The sequence below is a fragment of the Hemitrygon akajei genome, chromosome 3 (genome assembly GCF_048418815.1).
Source record: "Hemitrygon akajei chromosome 3, sHemAka1.3, whole genome shotgun sequence".
Taxonomy (NCBI): Eukaryota; Metazoa; Chordata; class Chondrichthyes; order Myliobatiformes; family Dasyatidae; genus Hemitrygon; species Hemitrygon akajei.
The window spans coordinates 84136294-84158144 of NC_133126.1; the positions used below are offsets into that span (position 1 = coordinate 84136294).

The 21851-nt window shown below is 39.5% G+C and overlaps 1 protein-coding gene across 8 annotated transcripts in view; it reads left to right on the top strand.

The window, feature by feature from the left end:
• sipa1l1 (signal-induced proliferation-associated 1 like 1) overlaps positions 1–21851 on the top strand; it is a 379448-nt gene that overhangs the window by 344429 nt on the left and 13168 nt on the right. For 6 of the 8 annotated variants that reach the window (XM_073040260.1, XM_073040252.1, XM_073040259.1 and 3 more), the window contains 2 exons: positions 15441–15603; positions 20680–20899. In XM_073040260.1, the coding sequence (XP_072896361.1) occupies positions 15441–15603; positions 20680–20899 (383 nt within the window). The remainder of the gene's footprint in view (positions 1–15440; positions 15604–20679; positions 20900–21851) is intronic. The other 2 variants (XM_073040255.1, XM_073040258.1) reach the window with 1 other exon arrangement.

The window sequence follows — 21851 nt, forward strand, 5'->3', positions numbered from 1 at the left end:
AGGGTACTAGGGCAAAAGAAAATGAAAATCTGAAAAGTTGCAGCCGCTCAAAATCTGAAGTAAAAGCGGAAGGTGCTGGAGACATGCAGCAGGTCAGACAGCATCTACAGAAAAAATTCAGATTCCAGCATTTTCTGTTTTCCATGGGGAAGTGTCAGTTCATTAGCAGCACTGCGACTGCAAGTGAAACGCCAATCTGCTTTGTAAATCAATCGTCCTTTTTTTTTACTGAGCACAGTGGGAGAATTTCAACAAGAAGGACCGCAACTGGCTAGGGTCACCAGCAGCCTGGGGTCAAGGGTAATTTGATGCTGACTTCTCCGGTAACCCACAAATCCCAAGAGAGGAGACTGAAGGAGAATAATGGCCTATGAGTTTCAATGCAGAGTGACACTTTTTCAGTGTTGTGTGTAGAAGTCAATGTGTTCCCCAGCCCCCACACCCTCAAGATTTGAATGCAGTTATGATTGTGGATTGAATCTTGCCACTCTGGAAATTCAGACATGCATTTCCAATCACAACTTGCATATGTGAACATTTTATAGTCTTGCCTGACAAGTGCAACCTTGTGATTCTAAAACACTTGTCAGTGGGCACTTCCAAACCAACAGGGTCAGAATCAAAATCAGGTTTAATATCACTGGCATATGTTGTGAAATTCATTAATTTAGTGGCAGCAGTACAATGCAATTCATGATAAACATAGAAACTTAAATGAATTATAGTAAGTATATATGTATGTATGTTAAATAGTTAAATTAAAAATAGTCATGCAAAAGCAGAAATAATTTTAAAAAGTGAGGTAGTGTTCATAGGTTCAGTGTTCATTTAGATATCAGACGGCACAGGGTAAGAAGCTTTTCCTGAATCGCTGAGTATGTGCTTTCATGCTTCTGTACCTCCTTCCTGACAATAACAATAAGAGGGCATGTCCTGGCTGATGGGAGGATTTGGTGCGGAGGGTTGGTTCTTGAAAATGGATGCTGCCTTTCTGAGGCACTGCTTCTCGATGTCTTGGTGTTAATAGTTCTGCTGGAATCACAACAGAATGATAAGAGAGACTATTGACAACATCCCTCCATCTACCTCAACCATAACCTCCAATATACCAATCCAATAGCAGTCAACGTCCTGCAACTCAGGAAATGTGCTTTCAAATATTCCACTCATTGATGAAGAAATATTTTGTTTTATCAGATTGATTTCATTTCTTCAACAACCAGAGTTGCATGACTTCATTTTTTTGGGATCTGGGCATACTGGCCAAGCCATCTCTAATTGCCATTGATCTTCGTGTGCCTTTTCAGATTAATAGGTAACTATTTTGTGTGGGTCTCTGCCTCGAGTAACCCCATAGGCAGAATATTCCAGATTTTGTGATTCAAAGATAGTGACTAATATTGTACCACTCCTTCATCATTTCCCATCCCCTTTTCACTCACTCTCTCTCTCTCCTTGCCTGCCCATCGCCTCCATCTGGTGCTCCTCTCCACCTTCCGCTCTTTTTTGTTCTTCCATAACCTTCTGTTCTCTCCTATTAGATTCCCCCTTTTCCAGCCAAGTATCTCTTTCACCAATCAACTTCCCAGCTCTTTACTTCACCCCCTCCCAGTTTCACCTATCACCTTGTGTTTCTCCCCCTCTCCCCCCCCCCCTTTTTAACTCTACTGCTCAGTGCAGCTGAAAGTTCTCAGCTGGAAGCTTTAACTGTACTCTTTTCCATAGATACTGCCAGGCCTGCTGAGTTCCTCCACATTTTGTGTGTGTCACCACAAGTATCTGCTGAGTTCCTTGCTGTTCATTACAACAATTTACGATTTGGATGTGAAACTTGTAGGTATGATTAGTGAATAAGCAGAAGACATGAAAATTGGAGCTGGTGAGGAGGATAATCTTAGGCTACAGAATGAAGTTGATAACTGGCAAATTGGGCAGAGCAAAAGCAGATAGAGTTTAACTCTGAAAAGTGTGAGAATTTTGGGAGGTCAAATTAGGGAAGGGCATGCACCATGAATGCAAGGGCCTTGGGAAGCATTAAAGGGCAAAAGGACATAGGTGTACTACGTGCTGTGTAGTCTGAATCCTAGCATACTTTCCCTCTCTGTTAATGCTCGTTAACCTACTGTGTAAATTTTCAGATTTCCATTGTTTGTTTTTAGACTGAACGTAATTTGTCACCTGATCCAGGTTTTGACCCGCATTAGTTGTGCAGTCAGATGCATTATGCATTTCCAAAATAGGACAACATTACCATCAGTATAATGCTCAAATTAGCACAAAAAAACATTCATTGTTATTCAGATGGATTACCACAGGCTTTAAGTACATGTTATCAACAAGCTGAAGCATGATGAACATCAGTAGATGGCAGGGGAATAGTTCAATTATGTACTGAAGCTTAGTCCTGAGACTATGTTGCTCTGTCACAGAGAACTGCAGGAACTAATGGCAGTCTGGATAAAATGGCACTCAGTATTTTGATACCCTGTAGGCTAACTTGGAAATAGAATGGTGTTAGCTGAAGCAGGGGAAACATTTGCTGCAGAAATGATGTTCTGATATCCACATGGAAATCGAGTGCTTTGTGAATTGAGCTGCGCAGCTATAGAATACCCTCAAGAAAAAAGACTACTCAGTCAGTTCATCATTCAAAGGATGCAATTTAATAAAACTGTTCATCGCAATCAGCATAACTTTTAGCTTTAGTAATCTTAAAGAGATGCAAGTGTTTAACCTGTACTGCAGATAGACTTTTAAACATATTTGCAAAAAGCTCAAGGAATGTGAATGGTCTCTAAACACAAATAATGTATCCTCATCATTTATTTGGTTTTGACTTGTTTACTTAGAATGTCAGCCTAATTTAGATTCAAATTACCTAAGTACCCCTAAAAATGATTAAGCAATACTGAGGTCCAAAACCTTGTCTTAAATTTTGATTTTAGTTTTCCTTTTAGAAGTTTCGAGGGGAGAGGCACTGATACTTTCCTGCTGTCTCTCCCAATAAGTTTCCCATCTTATATATAGTGAAATACTGCAAATAGGACAAGCATGAATGTTACAAGGCATTAGTGCTGCCATTCACGTGAAGATTGATATAGACAACCTCATAAGATTTAAGGCATTTGTTCCATGTGTTGCTATTGCTCAAACATTTTCAAAGTGTCTTAATATTTATTTGCACTGCACCTATTACAGAATCACATAAAAAGTGTGCTGACAGCTGTACGTATTCTTTAAAATTATGTAGGTGTATGCTTTCACTATAGAGCTACTTTAGTTAATTAGAAACTGTACTTTAAAAGTCAAAAACCCTAGAAATGCAAAGAAAAACCATTTCAGGATGTGTATTGTATACATTTCTCTGACATTAAATTGGACCTTTGAACCTATGATTCTGCACATCCTGGAGATCTAGAGCAGCAGACACAAAATGCTGGAATAATTTAGCAATAATTTAGAGGGAAATAAACTGTCGACGTTTTGGGCTGTGACTCTTTGCCAAGATTCAGTCTTGATGAAGGGCCTCAGCTTGAATTGCTTTTGTGTTTTGCTCTGCTTAAGTAGAGAAAGGAGCATCCCTTTTAGCAAGTATGTGATCCAACTGGTCAATATCCTTTCACAAATTTGTTATCGTCAACTGTCTGTAAGCCATGTGGTTTGATTTCTGATTGTGTAAGTTTGTAAGTGTGCTCACTGGCTTTTAAGGCTGTCTAAGTTGAAATTTATCATCCTCACCTGCATTTTCTTTGAAAATTCCCCTAGGTGTGCAAAAAGGAAAAAAAACATGATTTTTAAAAGATTAGGAAATTGAGGGCTTATCATTTAGTGCTTGAAAGAATCCTAAGCTGAACATTATAAATCTTTAAAATTTTCTAAACTGCAAGCTGTGGATGCTTAGTCATTGAGTATTTTCAAGGCTGATTTTTGTTTCTAAGGGAAATAGAGGGTAACAGCATCAAACAGAACAGTGAATGAGAAATGACTCCTTAGAATGAGAAATTGGTGATATCAGAAACCATGGAACAGTGAAATGTTGAATCCAATTGGAGAAATTAGTAAAACCAAGAAGAGAATATCAAAAGTAATTGATAAGTAATTGAAAATGTACTGTTTTCTTTTATCCCAGAAGTGTGGAGATTTTGTGTTACATGAGATTATGGTGAGAACAGACAAGGTGCACAACAGGGAGGAGATACTGAAGAACAGATTGAGTGAAGCAGTGACAGGGCTGAATGAGTTAAAATGAATAGAGTGGATTGGACTAGGCTTGTATTCCCTGTAGTATAGGAGATCAAAGGCTGAGATGAGAGTTTTTTTAAGATATTAAAGGATTTCAGAGAGTGGTATTGAGTGTTGCCTTTCTCTAGTGGTTGGGGAATGGAGGACATGGGGACTTAACCTTTAAAATTATTGAGCCATTCCAGAGTGACATCAGGAAACGTTTATTTATGCACATGGGATTGGGAATCTGGAATAAAAACAATGTTGAGATGCTCATCTGGTCAGGAAGTATCTGTGGATTTTTGTTCAAAGCATGGTTGCTTAAAGATAAAAAATGAGTTTTAAAGATCTGCGTATCCAGGAAGTATGAAATAAATCAATAGTATCATAGATGCCAACAACTCTTTTGTTGAAAAGGATTCTGGTACCTTATTCTGCTTATGAGCACTTAAAATATAAAAAAAAACTGGATACCAGTTTTTCCTGTATCTGTAAATGGTTTAACAATTCTTATACGAGCAGCGTGATGGCCAGCTTTCCTAATTGACGGAATCATAATGTCATAGACATTCATTTCACAATTAAAGGCCTTTCAGCACTAACCAGTAACCACTCAGTTACACTATCCCTGCACTCATCCTTCCCTGAATTTGTCCTCGCCAATAACTGAACTCAGAACACACGGACATTTACTGCTCAATCATACTTTATTTTACTTGACTACAAGGAGAATAAGTGAATGCTTAAGGTGAAGATCATGAATTCAGTCCATCAGCCCAGTGTTCTTCTGGCCACCTGTTTCCTGGTCCAGTGGCACGGCTGAGAGGCATGTATCTATGTCGGCTTTTCTTGAATATATGGTCTGCAACTCTTGGAATGGAATGGACCTTCCTAGCAAGGCTCCAGGCTGTTTTTTTGTCAGTAGGCTCTCACCAGTACCCAATTTCCCAACTGGATGGGGTGGCATCCTGCAGCCAGTATGATCTTCTGAGCTTCAGGAAGCTGTGGATGGGAACCTTTAATACTTGTGTTAGTGTTCTATAATTCTGCAGCATTCTTCCACTCGTACTATGGATGTTCATCTATTTAATTAAAAAGAGAAGGACAACTGGCAAGTCCAAAACTCACATGTGGAGAGAGCAAACATGAGGAAATCTGCAGATGCTAGAAATTCAAACAATACACACAAAATGCTGGTGGAACACAGCAGGCCAGGCAGCATCTATAAGGAGAAGCGCTGTCGACGTTTCGGGCCGAGACCCTTCGTCAGGACTAACTGAAAGGAAAGATAGTAAGAGATTTGAAAGTAGTGGGGGGAGGGGGAAATGCGAAATGATAGGAGTAGACCGGAGGGGGTGGGGTGAAGCTGAGAGCTGGAAAGGTGATTGGCGAAAGTGATACAGAGCTGGAGAAGGGAAAGGATCATGGGACGGGAGGCCTCAGGAGAAAGAAAGTGGGGGAGGGGAGCACCAGAGGGAGATGGAGAACAGGCAAACAACTAAATACGTCAGGGATGGGGTAAGAAGGGGAGGAGGGGCATTAACGGAAGTTAGAGAAGTCAATGTTCACCATTGAGAGAGGCCTTTTACAACTATTCAGAGCACAGTGCATTGTCACGAGGGCCAGTGGAAGTGCCTCTGGCCACTTCAGCTTGGTCTTGTCATGCAGTGTAGCTAACCTGCATTTCAGGGTCCCATTCTGTCTTTTAGCTGCCCCATAAGATTGAGGTTGGTAAGGGCAGGTTAAGTGATGTTTACATTGAGAGTCTTTTGTCAACACCAGTAAAGTGGGGACTGTTATCACTTGAAATTTTTACAGCATCATTCCTCTATGTTGGACAGTTTTTACCCATAGAGTTAGCGAACACAATCACAATTGCTTAATCAGAACCCATACATTTACGTAATTGCATAAAATCCATTTGGAGATAGATGCAAGGGCCCAGCAGTGGCAGATACTGGCAGTGTCTTTCTGGATTATGTCTCTGGCAAATCATACAGTTGCTGCTACTTTTCTTGCTATGGTTGAGAATCTCTCACTTTCAATTATACCTATCATCCTTTATAGCCTTGCATATAGTATGCTTGAGTTCAAAAAACCTTTTTCATCTGCCGATGCATCATGCTGTAATTGTATTAGTTCATCAAAGAATTTGGAAAGTGTTGGCAGCCTGATCACACTACGTAGCCGTAAAGATCTGCTCTCGCTGTCTTAGCAACGGAGTCAGCCTGTTTGTTCCCTCTAGTTATCTCATCCTTCCTGTTAGTATGAACCACATAGTTAATAACAGCAATTGCAGTAGGTAATTACAAAACAGGAAAAAGTTCATTGTCAGTTCACTATGTTTTATCGGAGTTCTGAAGAGGTGAGAAACCCAAGTAGTTTCCATAATTGTACTTTGTCGTGTGCTAATCCTAAATTCAGTGTAAAAGTCTACAGCAGCACCGGCTGCAAGGATGCTGGCTTTAGTTAAGTTTCTGCTGCTTGATCAGAACAGGAGGGACGGTCGCTGTGCCACCTCAGCTACTATATGAGGCAAACGCACCACATATCCAGTAAGATTTTTTTCCCTGTACTGCAGCAGTCAAGAAAATAATATAGGGCCTACATCAGGTGGCATTGTACAACTGGCAGAATTAAAATTGTACAAGTTCTTAAGTACAATATGGGAAAGGATAATCTAAAGTAAATTGCGTCATCTATGGTGTTGGTGATGGTGGAGGCAGAAACTATTATCAAAATTGCCTTTGCACTGAGACACTTTGAGCCCAGTGGCCAAGCAGTCTACAGGCATAAACATACCCCTTGCAGACGTCGCTGTGTTCTACTCCTTCCATGCCCACAGTCCCATTTTCATGTTTATTGACATGAGTCAAAGAACTATAAAAATCATACATTTAGAATGACATTATCTAAAATATATCTACACTGTTCGAAACAAAAATAGCATCAGTTACAAGTGGGTCACATGAGCCATATGTGTAGAAAGCAGGTAACGTTAAACCGAAGTCTACAGTGAAATATTAAGCGGAAATTAATCTGGTAATGATTAGCCAAAATTTGGTCGCTGTCAATTTAGTTAAATGTAAAACTAAGCTACAAGTTAAAATGACATTCAAATTGTGTAGGACAGCTGTCACAATACTTATAAAGCAATGTAAAAAATTGTCCAGGGGCTGTAGTGGAGCAACCCAGGAAGTGTCACTCAAGTATTGTCCCCATTCCCCTTAGCTTTAATCCTTTGATGTTGTAGTTGTTTTTGGCAATATTGTAAAACACTCACAATTTTGCTTAACTCTCTCATCTCACACAAGTGACAGTGTATGTTTTCCTTTACCTAGGTTGCAACTTATTTACAATAACATGTATTAAGATGGGTGTCCTCTCTTCTAGAGTGAACCCAGAATACTTTTGAAAACATTTACGCGTGTGTTCAACATATTAATTAACATCATTGTCTCCTGTCCCAACACTTTATTTTTATGCTAATCTACAATGCGAGGGAAAAATTTTGTTAGAACTCCTACTAGATCAGCTCAGGGTTTATTTAAATTACATATGGCTCATCCTCTCTGCACCCCTCTGTCTTCTGTCTCCTGTAGTGCTGACATTCTTCATCGAGTACTTGAGGCGTGGGCCTTGTTGAAACACTGCCTGGGAAAGCGGGGTACAGCATATAGTTCATTCTCAGAGTCTGGTGCCAGTAGATTCTTTTTTTAATCACCGAGGTCAACACTGTTATACCTTGTCTGTTCTTTCTGTGTCGTTTCTTCATTTAACTTTGATTCACATTCTCTGCTTTTTACATCTAGATTGAACAAACACAGGCTACCCTACAGATTTCTTACATTTTCCTTTCACGAACAACACAACTGCAACCACTCAAGTAGTCCATTCCACCTGTATAGAATACTTCTCAACATACTTAATGTTTCCTGGTCCATAATACACAAACATGCACCCTACCAGTGTTGCTTAAGAGGTACAGGACAAGGGACTTCCACACTATGCACACATATACATACAAACAAACACATTTCAAAATTCCTTTTTTTTTAACCACACACTTATGGAGCTCCTGTGGGAACCAAACCAGACCACAGAGGGTACCCCATTTTTAATGTGTTCATGTGGGATCCTACCCAAAACATGGCTTTCCCCTTTTTCTTTATACTGCGGCTTTCCTACTTCGCTTTGACAACTGAGGTATTGTACCTTGACTACTGCACATGGGAGAAAGTTTGCAATTCCGCAGCGGTCTCAGTCCCTTGCTCAGATATGAGCAACTGAGGATTTGGGACTGATCAACTACAGGGGCTGAATTCCATTCTCCTGTATAACAAAGTGAAGGGTTAGCCATCTTGGTGGAACCTCCAAGCAACTGTTGTAGCCGATAACTGGACACAGAACACACGCACACATTTACTGCTGAACCATGATTTATTTTACCTGTGCACAAGGAGAACAGCTCTTGTCGCTACACGGTTCTGAAGCCAGGACAGAAAATTGCGATTTTTATACAGAATTGGCTATCAGTTTCAGATATTGACCATTTGGTAAGCTCTATGTTTGAATTCCTACGTAAAAAATCAAAATTGCCATTCACAATGGAGATATTAAAAGTCAATAGAAACTACAAACTGACAACTGATAATGCTTTGACGTTAGTAAAGTGATTGTCCTATAGTTGTTGGGTGTTTCATATTCTTCCATTATATTCCTGTCTTATCTTTCTCTGGCTCCCCTAGACCCTGTGTGAAGGGAAGCGTTGTTTTTCATTGCCCAGCCTTTCTGGAAATGGTCTCAATTCTGAGGCCCCACTCATCTGGGTTGATTAGACACTGCCACAGTCATTGTCACGTATCTTGTCTGCAATAAGCAGAGGTGGCTCCTGCAGTCTCACTTGCTTTCTGTTGACTACAGCTGCCTCAGATATCCTTGCATGGCAGCTATCTTTAACTCTTGCCTAACTGCAACTCCCACAAATTCTCATCAACTCCTCCTCCCAGATCCTGCTTCTCACCTACAAGGTAGGGCAAATACAGAGCACAATTAACTTCCTTATTTGCACAACTTTGGAATGTAGAGGAGACCAGCACCCTCAGAGGAAACCAATGAACTCAATGTAGAGCATGCAAGCCCATAGACAGCACCCAGGGTTGGGAATGAACCCAGGTCTCTAATGTTGTGAGGTAATATGGCTCTATTATGTGTACCAATGTGCTGCCCTATACTGTCTAAGTTGAGTTTATTGTCATAGGCACACGTAAATGTATGCGTAGGTCCAATGAACAACTCTCTTGCAGCAGCATTGCAGGCACATAGCATCGTATAAGTAGCATTCACAAGAAAAACATAAACTAAACATAAATTATACAGTATTTTTACAAAAAAAAGGACACATTTAGAATGAAACATGTCTACTTTAGTGCTCAGAGTAATCGTATTGCTGCTAACCTGTAGTGGTGATTAGGATTTTCCTGATTGGTTCAAGAACCAACGATAATGATTGAGCTTATTGCAGGTATCCAGAAAGGTAGAACTTAAAACTGCATTTAACAAGGCCAGAGAACTTGGACAAAAGTGATTCAACAAGTTGAAAAGACTTTAGAGCAGACAAGTAAGAAACTTTGTGCCAGTTTTGAATGTCCATTACTGAGCTAGTTACTGAGCTAGTTACTGAGCTTCAAAGCCTTGAGGCTTAGGGGCTTGATGTTTGCCAATTGAAACTATACAATTTACCAATTTGTAAGCATTGCAAAATTTTACACTTTTCTATCCAGTCAGACCACCTTTCCAATCCAGTTGTTGCTTGCAGCTTTACCTAGAGCTGAATGAAAGAATCCCAGTTTGTACTAATGAGCCAGCCCACCCCATCAGTTGTCATCAGTGCTTTGGAGTGTTTTGTGGTGACCTGGTTTACAATCACCTGGAGCTAGAAATGACAGTATTGTTGGTTATGTTCTGAGAAGTCTGATTACTTGACTCTGAAGCACACAACAGTTGCCTAAACTTTGTAAATCCCAATCATTGCTCTCCTTCCCCAAGTAGTCATATATCTTAACTCTATTAGAAGGCATGTATATGTAATTTTGCACACTTGCAGGAGTGGAAAGGACATTGGGAGATTTCGTAAAGGTTCCTACACTATCCCACAATTTCCCATGCATTATCTTCTCCCCCATTTGGGAAATCTTAGAAACCAGGATGTGCTGGAATTGAGTGGCATCTGTAATCTGGAAGAAATGCAATTTATGTCACGTGTACAAGGGCAGAGAACTTAAATAGCATTTCATCCTTCAATGAAAGATATCAAGGTATGGGTGGTGATGCAGTTATTTTAAACACCAAAGCCCTGTATAAGTTTCCAGACACTTACGCCTTGAAGTTTAATTTCACAATCCTGATTTTTTTTTTTGGTTACAGCAATATAGTGATGACTTCCATTTCCAGGTTATTTTGTGGACTCCAGAATTTGACATGTTTGTCATCCTTACATCTGGTACTGTTTCCAAGCTAGAGCACAGTGAATGATAATTCCTTGCATAGAATTTCAGGGTATGTGACCAATGCTATCCTACCTCTCATCTAGCACACCAGAAATAAGGTGGTGTTTCAGCATCGAATCCAACTGTGCAACACTGCCTCAACCCCACACCACCCAATGACTGAAGCAATCACCCACAGATGTTCAGCTGTAAACCTTAAACCTATCAATCTGTTGTATTCTAGTATGACAGAAAGGGAAGTAAAACAATTTCTAAGGCTGACTTCAACAAAATGAAATAAACTGTCCATAATCAACAGGAAAAAGCCTGTTCATTGTTAAAATGGGCTGTGGGAGGTACTCAAAGCTAAATCTAATGTGATACAGAATGTTTATATGCTCGAGGGAAAAATAATTTAATTGCCAAAGAAGTAAGCCATGGATGATGGGAGAGCAAAAAGATAAATCTTAAAGTGAAACCCACACAAAAATATAAAGACTGGCACAGATCCTGCCAAATGGGAGAAGTTTATAAATTAGCAAAATGGACAAGAAATGCACATAGAAATTTGAAAGAGGACTACCAAGTTCAGCATAAACAAACTTCTAAAATTACACTTGGGAAAAGGAATGTAGGTCTCTTTAAAACTGAAAATGATGTTGTAAGCGCAGAAATATTAAAATGATGAATAATTACTTGGTGCTGTTTTCATGGAAAAGGATCATATGAACCCCTCAAGGAAACTAATACTGAATCACTAAAATTAGTGTTGCCTGCTACAGTGGCCCCGTAGTTGAGAATGAGTTTGTTCCACTCCAGTTCTGTAGGTTCTGAGGTCACAGATGAGGCTGATTATCCCTTACTGTTGAGTAAGAGTGCTTCGCAGTGGGGGTGGGTAGTGCTCTTTTTGCAGGGCTCTTTGCATTCCCAAGACATGGATCTGAGGTTTTGATGAAATCCTGAATGCTTCTCAACTCAGAGCAGTCATGGCCAAGGGGTACCAACTGATGAGAATCTTGCATTTTCTTCAAAGTTTTTAGAACATTCTTGCATATTTTTCTCTTCCCACCATACAATCTCTTCGCAAGGCAGAGCTTGGAACAAAGTGAAACAGGTTAACACAAATAAGGAAAACACATTCTCTTTAATTCCAAGGAGTTAAGAAAACTCAGCAAATGATCTGATAAAAAAAATCTCCTGAGATTTTCTCAATTAACAAACTATTTGGTTTTTCTGACCTTTCATGGGATAGGCTGAGGGTTACCAATGGATTATAGGTGACTCAACCACGTGTCTGTTGCCACAGATTGTCAGAGTCGATGAGTATAGTAAATGAGCATCTTGAATATTTCCAGCTGCTCAGTAAAAATGAATTAATTGGCAAAAGATAGCTCATGTTTCTTAAATCCAATTAAATTTCTGCTGGAGGTGATTAATCTAAAGACATTATTTTTATGGAACTCTAGAAGGAATTTAATAAAGGTGCTCAGAATAAACTGCTGCGAAGCTTTGACCTGATTGCAGATACTTAAGTTGACAAAATATGACTAATGGTATCCTTAAGGAATTCTTATTAAGTTTCACTATTTGTTATTTATCACTTGGATATCAGGATAGGGAGGTACTTGTCCAAGTTTATCATGTTACAAGGCGATGCAGCATGGCATACGGTGTAGAAAAACACAAATTTACAAAGAGACTAAGTGAACAGTTAAAACTTCAATCCAATAAATGGGAAGTTATCCACTGTGATCTTGATAACATAAATTGTAGTGCTTTCTAAATGGTGATCCAAAGATATTTAAGCATCCTTGTACATCATTAAAATATCTCGTTAATTAAATGTTGGGCTTATACTTAGAGGTCTAAATAAAAAGAGTTAGATGTTGCAATGCAGATACTCAAATCCCTGGAGAGAATTCTGTGAGTAGTTCTTGTACCATTTCTTAGGAAGGGAATAAAACATGATTTTACTGGAATTATACTTGGGTTAAATGATGGGCAATTTTTGGAACCTGTGGTGATGTTTCCTGAAATTTAGAAGATAGAAGTATGACTTGATTGAAGTGAACAGGATATACAGGGGATTGAAGGGTTAGTTAAGAAAAACCATGCTGGCTATGGGATTCAGGACTCCCTACTCATAATACTGACATTTCAAGGCTTAAGCTCCTACTGAGTGGACAGCAAATATGATTAGCTTGGCATAAAGTTAACAGTGAACAGCATAATTAACTGCAAAATATGCTATTAATTGATTATTTAAATGGTTGTACTCTTGGCAATAAACAGAATTACTTACTTTCTGGTCCCAATGATGTCAACACCAAACCGGAGATATGTGAACGAAGGGTCTCAAAGATAACCTGCAGCTAAACTCTTTAGCAGCTATTTACCCAGGCCATGTGCCTCCCACCATGTGAATTATGGGCATCCAATTTCAGAATAATTAAAGAACTTAACATGTCTTATAACTTGCTATATACCTCTATTTTACATGTCCAAATCCAATACTGCAAATCATTTAATCCACAGAAGCTATTTAGTCCTGATTTTCTTGTGAGGAATTGTCTATTTACAGACTTTGGCAGGAACCAAAAAAAAAATACTGTGGTGCAAGATATGGATAACCTCAGAGATTTATTTTCCCCTTTTCCTGATGTTGAAGGAACAACACTTTAGCTGTTTCTCCTTTTACTCAAAATTCCCCTTAATAGTTTGGTACAAATTTCTCTCCTGAGAAATAGGGTGCCCTTTTATTTCCGGCTGGGCAGTTCCTAACCACAAAGCAAAGTCAGTGAAATATACATGTGAAAAAGCTTAACCTATGTTTGAAATCTGTTTCCATTGAAAAGGACTAAGAAATCCTTTACTCTTTTTTAAAAACAACACTAAATATTTCTGTACACCAGTCCCAACTGCACCTTGCTTTCCCCATGCATCTTAGTCCCAAATTAACAAGGATCAGCATTTAAACTGATACCATTGCATCTTCCAGTCCTACTGTTGTTCTGTTGTTGTACAGTGCTGCTACACCACAGGCTCCCAACCTTTTTTTATGCCATAGACCCCTACCATTAACCAAGGGTTCTGTGGACCCCAGGTTGGGAACACCTGTGCTACGCATTGTTTCTTGGTCTATAAAGTAAAATCACACTTGGGGAGCAGACTTCCACTACTCTGGGCCTGTTAACCAAGTTGACCAATGGTGTGTACTAAGTCCTTGTATTAGTTCACGAATGAGACAGTATCCCCAAAGGAACAGAAAATCAAAATCTTCTCCAAACTAGCCAGTAAAGATAATTTCAGGCCATGGTCATTTCTTGTAGAGCTCATCATCAAAGGAATATAGGGATTGCATGTTAAAGGAAGGTCTAAGGCTAATATAGTTTGTGTACTATTCTGCTGTTTGCATGAAACATGCATTTTTGAAAATCAATCACCATGGATTAATTTACAGCAGACTTCAAGATGAAGTTAAAAAAGGTCAGTGATGCAAAGCATTGAGAGCCATTAGCTTGTTATTCACATGTTGATTCAAGCGTATCACATATCTCTGTCACTAAATCCAGGTGATTAGCATGGGCAGCATAGTGGTTAGTACAATGCTTTACAGCAGTAGTGACCCAGCTTCACTTCCTAATGCTGCCTGTAAGCAGTTTGTATGTTCTCCCTGTGACCACATCGGTTTCCTTGGGGTGCTCCGGTTTCCTCCCACAGTCCAAAGACATACCAGTTGGTAGGTTAATTGGTCATTGTAAATTGTCCCATGGTTAGGTAAGGGTTATATCAGGGGAATGCTGGGAGGTGGGGCTCAAGGGGCCGAAAGGGCCTACTTCGCTCAGTATCTCAATCCTATGCTCAACCCTACCGGAGTATGAACTGCTTGATATTAGCTATTTTGAACAGATTTTCCCCCTGGTTTTAATTTTGTAGTATCCTGAAGTTGTGCACAGAATTACCTTATTTGTTGTTAATATTTTATGTATACCTTAATAGTTCTCTCTCCCCTCCTTTCAATGCTGAAGGAATATAATTCACATAAATAAATCTGTGACCAACGTAGCTGGCAATCTTAACCCAGCATGTTTGTTGGGGAATGTTGGGAAGGTGTTGACTGTTAGCTTTGCCTCCCCGTCTGATTTTATTAAGTGATAGAGTATAGGATTGCATTACAGTGTAGAAGTGACATGGCAACTAATCCTGTGGGTGCCCTGTGCTGCAGTGTCGCTTAAAATGAGCTTCTGGAGTTGTTCTCATAGAGCAGTTTGGATGATGAATCTCATACTTTGGTTTCAGCAAAGCTAGACACAGATTGAGTTTGAAAATGGAAGGAAAAACCTTTAGTTTTTATGTGCTTCAGCCATATCATGAATAGGCGTGCATGTTGTGGTTGTTGCTAATAGCGAATATTGTGTAATTGGCATATCCAACAGAAAGAAACATTTAACACTTTTTTTTGACTGAATTAAGACTCAGAATGCATAATGCAGCAATTACTTAAGTTTCTCCTGCATTAAGCTCATAAGGGATAAATCTGCAGCTCAATCACAACTTTAGCCTCTCTTACAGCCTATCTGTTAGAGAAATTAACATGCATTGAATAATACATTCCAGCAGATGTTCTCTTTCTATGTATGGATGCCTGCATGAAACTGATCATAGACGCTATACTTTATTTATATATTTAACTGAGGATTGTAGCTGATTGCTTATTCTCTTTATTAGGCGCCATCACAGTGATGCTTGTGAAATTACACAGACGAGACTCAGGGCTTCAGTTCGGGACTTGAGGTCTCCTCAGAGGTCATCAAAGTCAACAATTGAAGATGACTTGAAGAAGCTAATTAACCTGGAAAGTCCTCCCCCGGACACTGGCAAAGAGAGAAAGGTATGCAGATAATTTGCACTTAATGATAATGACGGACCTGGATCAAGTTGCAGTCAGTTTGGTGAGAGTACACGTGGAATACTTATACTGAAGAAGAGTCCTAGAGAAGGATCTTGACCTGAACTGTCGACTGTTTATTCATTTTCATAGATGCCGCTTGTCCTACTGAGTTACTCTAGCATTTTGTGTGTGATAAGATGAAGTATTGTGTACAGTTTTGGTCACCCTGTTATTAGGAAAGACATGTTCAAGCTGGAGGGGGTGCAGAAGAGAATTACTAGGATCTTTCCTGAGTTTAGGGAGGGGTTGGTCATGCTGGATCTGTATTCCCTGAAATGCAGGAGAATGATGGATGATGTCATAGAGGTTTATAAAATCAAGATGAGTGTGAATAAGGTGGATGGTCATAGTCTTTTCCTAGAGTTGGAGAGTTCAAAACCAGAGGGCACATCTACAAGAGGCGAGAGATTTAAAAGAGAATTGAGAAGTTACTTTACACAGAGGATAATGAGAACCTGGAACAAACTACGAGAGAAAGTGGTGAAGGCCTGTAAAATTGCATCTTTTAAGATGTATTTAGGTAAGTACATGGAGGGGAATAGCTTGGAGAGTTGTGAGCTGAATGCTGGCAACTGGGAATAAGCAGGCGAGGAGGCTGTAGTCACTGTGGACCATGCCACATTACTCCTATGACTGTAATGTACATTCAATGACATCACAGTAAATATGAGATAGAAGTGTGCAGAGGTTAATCTAAACTTTACCACCAGGCTTCCAATGAAGGCTTCGTGACATCAAACTCAATGAGGGACTGTTGCACTGACTGAAAAGGACTTTACATGCTATCCCATACATGAAATATTGGAAGATTCCCATGTTGCCTTACAGATGATTGTGGTTGATGTGTAGTTGTAATTATGATGGATCTGTATATTATTACTTGGTATATGATAGCTGTAGCATCCACATTGTACACAAGGGTCCCATAAATAGTAAATCAGACAAATGACAATTTCATAGTGGTAGCTGAAGGAAGAATTTATTTCTTTGTTCTACTTTAAATTGTGCAAGCAATGTTTAATGCTTGACTGAGCAGGAAAACCTGGTCCCAGTTAACTTGGCATTAGTACTTGCTCTAAAAATGTGTAAAATTGTTAGCCTCAATATACAGTGCCTATAAAGAATATTCACCCCCCAGAAGTTTTCATGTTTTTTGTCTTACAGCATTGAATCACAGTGGGTTTGTCTTTTTGACACTGATCAACAGAAGAAGACTCCATGTCATAGTGAAAACAGATCCCTACAAATTGGTCTAAATTAAGTACAAATATAAAACACAAAATAATTGATTGCATAAGTATTCACACCCTTCAAGTCAATATTTAGTAGATGCACCTTTGGCAACAATTATAACCGTGAATCTGTGTGGATAAGTCTCTATCAGCTTTGCTCATCTGGAATTTTTTCCTATTGTTCTTTACAAAACTGCTCAAGCTCTGTCAGATTGTGTGTGAATCATGAGTGAACAGCCCTTTTCAAGTCCCAACTACAAATTCTTGATTGGACTGAGGTCAGGACTCTGACTTGGCCACTCCAGGGTATTACATTAATTTTGTTCTTAAGCCATTCCTTTGTAGCTTTGGCTTTATGCTTGGGGTCATTGTCTTGCTGGAAAACAAATCTTCTCCCAAGTCGCAGTTCTCCTGCAGACTGCATCAAGCTTTCCTCCAGGATTTCCCTGTATTTTGCTGAATTCATTTTACCCTCTACCTTCACAAACCTTCCAGGGCCTGCTGCAGCGAAGCATCCCCTCAGCGTGATGCAGCCACCAGTATGCTTCACCTTTAGGGATGGTGTGTTTTGTTGATGAGCAGTGTTTGGCTTACGCCAAACATAGAGTTTAGTATGATGGCCAAAATCTAAATTTTGGTTTCATCAGACTATAGAATTCATTCTTCCAGCTGACTTCAGAGATTCCTACAGGCCTTTGGGCAAACTGAGGCCGAGATTTCTTGTGAGTTTTTTTTTCAACTGTTGCTTTCTCTTTGCCATTCTCCCATAAAACTGTGACTGGTGAAGCAGCTGAGCAACAGTTGTATGCACAGTCCCTCCCATCTCAGCCTGTAACTCTTCCAGAGTTGTCATAGGTCACTTGGTGGCCTCCCTCACTAGTCCCCTTCTCGCACGGTCACTCAGTTTTTGAGGACAGCCTACTCTAGACAGATTTTCAGCTCTGCCATATTCTTTCCATTTCTTGGTGATTGATTTAACTGTACTCCAAGGGATATTCAGTGATTTGGAAATGTTCTTGATTTGCTTTTCAATAGCCTTTTCCTGGAGTTGCTTGGGGTGTTTTTTTGGTCTTCATGATGTAGTTTTTGCCAGGATGCTGACTCACCAGCAGTTGGACCTCCCAGGTAGAGGTGTATTTTTATGACAATCAATTGAAACACCTTGACTGCACACAGTGATCCCCATTTAACTAATTATGTGACTTCTAAAACCAGTTGGCTGCATCAGTGATGATTTGATGTGTCATATTAAAGGAGGATGAATACTTATGCAATCAATTATTTTGTGTTTTACATTTGTAATTAATTTAGATCTCTTTATTGAGATCTGTTTTCACTTAGACACAAGAAGTTTTTTTTTATGTTGATCAGTGTCAAAAAAGCCAAATTAAATCCACTGTGATTCAACGCTGTAAAACAATAAAACATGAAAACTTCTGGGGTGGTGGGGGGTACTTTTTATAGACACTATACATCTGTCTTCATCTTTCTGTTAGCCTTATCATATAGTTATTATATACCAAGTGTTAGCCTTGGCTCAATGATTGCCCTATCCGCTCAAAGTCATGAACTCATGGCCATTTGTATTAATGCAAGTCCAGTATGAAGAACCTGTTTGTAGTTTTAAAAGTCTCTTTTATTCCAAATGGATAAATTCCAGCCTACTCATTAATATCTCAAACTCACAATATCTTGATTCTGTTAACGTGGTAGAAATTATTTACACTTTAAAATTCTGTGATCTAACCAAGTTTGAAACAAATTGAATTTTGCTGAATACACAGCAACACATATGCTCAATTGCCACTTCATTAAGTACATCTGTACACCTTCTCGTTAATGCAAATATCTAATCCATCCAATCATGTAGCAGTAACTCAATATAATACAGCAGGCGGAGATTGTCAAAAGGTTCAGTTGTTGTTTAGACAACCCTCAGAATGGGGAAGAAGTATGATCTAAGCGACTTTGACTGTGGAATGATTGTTGCTGCCAGATGGGGTGGTTTGAATATCTCAGAAACTGCTGATCTCTTGGGCTTTTCATGCATAAGTCTTTCAAGAGCTTACAGTGAATGGTGTGAAAAACAAAGAAAAACATCCAGTGAGCAGTGGTTTTGTGGGCAAAAACAATGTGTTAATGAGAGAGATCAGAGCAGAATGGCCAGACTGGTTCAAACTGACAGGAAGACGACAATAACTCAAATAACTGCATGTTACAACATTGGCATGCAGAAGAGCATCTCTGAATGCACAACTTTCAAACCCTGAAGTGGATGGGCTACAGCAGCAGAAGATCACAAATGTACACTCAAGTGGCTACTTTATTAGGTACAGGAAGTACCTAATAAAATGGCCACTGAGCGTATGTATTATATAGAGTCATAGAGTCCTGCAGCATGCAAACAGGCCTTTCAGCTGACCTGTTGATCTGATCTTCTGCCTAGTCCAAACTACCTGCTCTGGACCATATTCCTCCAAACCCCTTTATCCATTTACCTATCCAAACTGCTTTTTAAGTGTTACAATTTAACCAGCATCTACCATGCTCGCTGGCAGCCTGTTCCGCATTTGTACCTCCCACTGAGTGCAGAAGATTCCTCTCAGATTCCCTTTAAATTTTTCACTTTTCATCATAAACCTCTGACCTCTAGTTCTTGTCTCAGCCAATGAGTCACCATTATTTAGTTTATTCACTATATGTCTATGCAGCATTGTGCTGCTACATTTAGCAGTTTCAGGTAATGTGGTCATGGGGTTGGCTGTACTTTCCTGCATCAGTATTTCTGGAATCGTATCAGTCATTTCACCATGTACAGTAGGTAATTCGGTGAGGTGTTTGAGTTGCTCAAAAGAGCTGCATAAATGCAAATGTTGTTTCTTCTGTTGCTATCTCTCCATGAAGAAGTGTCTTGTTCTGAAACGTCAATTATCTATTAATTTCCATCATTGCTGCCTGACCTGCTGAGTTCTTCCAGCATTTTGTGTGTGGTACTTACCTCTGCATTGTCCTTTCTCTCATTCTAAGTAGAAATAACAACACAAAAAAAAATCAGCTGACACATCACAACCGAGTCCTAGTCCGTCCACATAATCTGTTCAAGTATGAGTAGGTTTACTCTGTGAAAATCTCTTATTTAGTATAGCCTGCCCTACTTACTAGGCACGTGCCACAGTCTTGCTATTCGGAAGAGATAACAGAAACAAAGAAACGTAACCTGCTATAGCTGCCTTATTAAGTCAGCTGGTCTTGCCTCCTCAGAATATTCCCTTTGCTGTGCCTATCTTTTCCCCCTTCTCTGCCATAAAAACTTTTCCCCACTCTGATGAAGAGACACGACTGAAATGTTTATCTTTGGATAGATGCTACCTGACTTACTCAGTGTTTTGTGTTTCTATTTCTGACTTGGGGCACAGCATTCATTCATTTTTTTGTAAATTTTATGGACTGTCATTAAAAAATCTTTTCAAGGTTAAGGTGGAATTTTTCATGCAGGAAGGGAGGGGGAATAAGAACTGAAAAATATTGTCAATATTAAGTATGGAATCATTATTTTATTACTCCAGTCTAAGAGATTGGTTTGACAAAATTGCAAGTGACATGCTTATGAGGGAAAATGTGTCAAGAACTTGCATCTAAAGCTAAGAAAATTACTTTTTAAAAATTAATTTCCAAATGTTCCCTTCAATTGCCTTGCATGTTTAGATAGTTCAAGGTCTGTGTCTTTGATGCATGGGCAGTGTATGAAATGTTTCTGACTTGCCTGCACTTTTTCTTGACCTAGCCTTCGCTCCCAGACACACCAACCACAAGGAAGCCACTGCATCGGACACTGTCAGATGAGAGCATTTACAGTGGCCAGAGAGAGCCGTCGTACTCCAATTCGCACGTGTCGCTCTTGGATCAAGCCTTGCCCAATGATGTCATTTTCTCCAGCACCTACCCATCCCTGCACTACACACTGCCAGGCCGTAAGCATGGACAGTCGATAAAATCCCATCATGGTGGGTAGTGTTCTCGGGCCCCTCCTCTATTGTTTTGTCTGAGTGAAACAATTAGTAGTTCACCTTCTTCCATTTATTCGGCCTAATCAAGTTTCATATTTTGATCTTTACCCTCCTGGAAACACAGATACGTTTTGGGGTGTAGCACCAATGAAGCCAGCTGCCCCTGATATCTCTCCACATCTGTCAGGAACAGTAAAAATCAGGATACCAGTCAACAAGTGGCATCACTTCCAAGGATTTTACCTGAGCTCTGCGGCAATCTCCAGCATTAGTTTTTGTGTGGTGATAGGGAACAAGAATCCACAATGAACTTTGAACGATTTCTTGCAACTCAGAGATCCTTGGAATCAATAATAACTCCTCTGTTGTCTTACATTCAATTAAAGGACAATCGAGGATTAAATCATAGATTTTCAGCCTCAACTGAATTGCAGCCCACCTCTATAGGTAGCAATGTACAAATCTTAGCGGAAGTTAAATTAGTCCTTTATTACAATGGGAAATTGTAAAAGATGCATTTTTAAGTTTCTATTTTGTTTCTAAATTTTGATTTCTTACCAGTTTCTCTGATTGGGCCTTCAATAGCTTAAATATTCTGAACAGAAACTGAACAGTAAATATTTTTAATAGTTGCCAGCAACAGCTCATTAAAGGAAGAATTAATAAAATCATTCAAAGATGGTTACCGAGCTGCTGAAGAGCAGGATGTTTGTGGTGATCTGTATGACGAAAGTGAGAACATCATTTTGGTACCTTCCATCTTGCCTCCTGTATCTTGGAGAGGGTAAGGGATGAAATAACCCACCAGCCTCTCTCTAACAAAGAATGCTACAAGCATCTCCACAACAGGAAAAAAAATAGAAAACAGAATATTAAAAAAAAAACTAAAGATACCAATGAGATCAACTGACAAGATTGAAGCTCATTCCTCTGTCTGGGATCGGTTTGT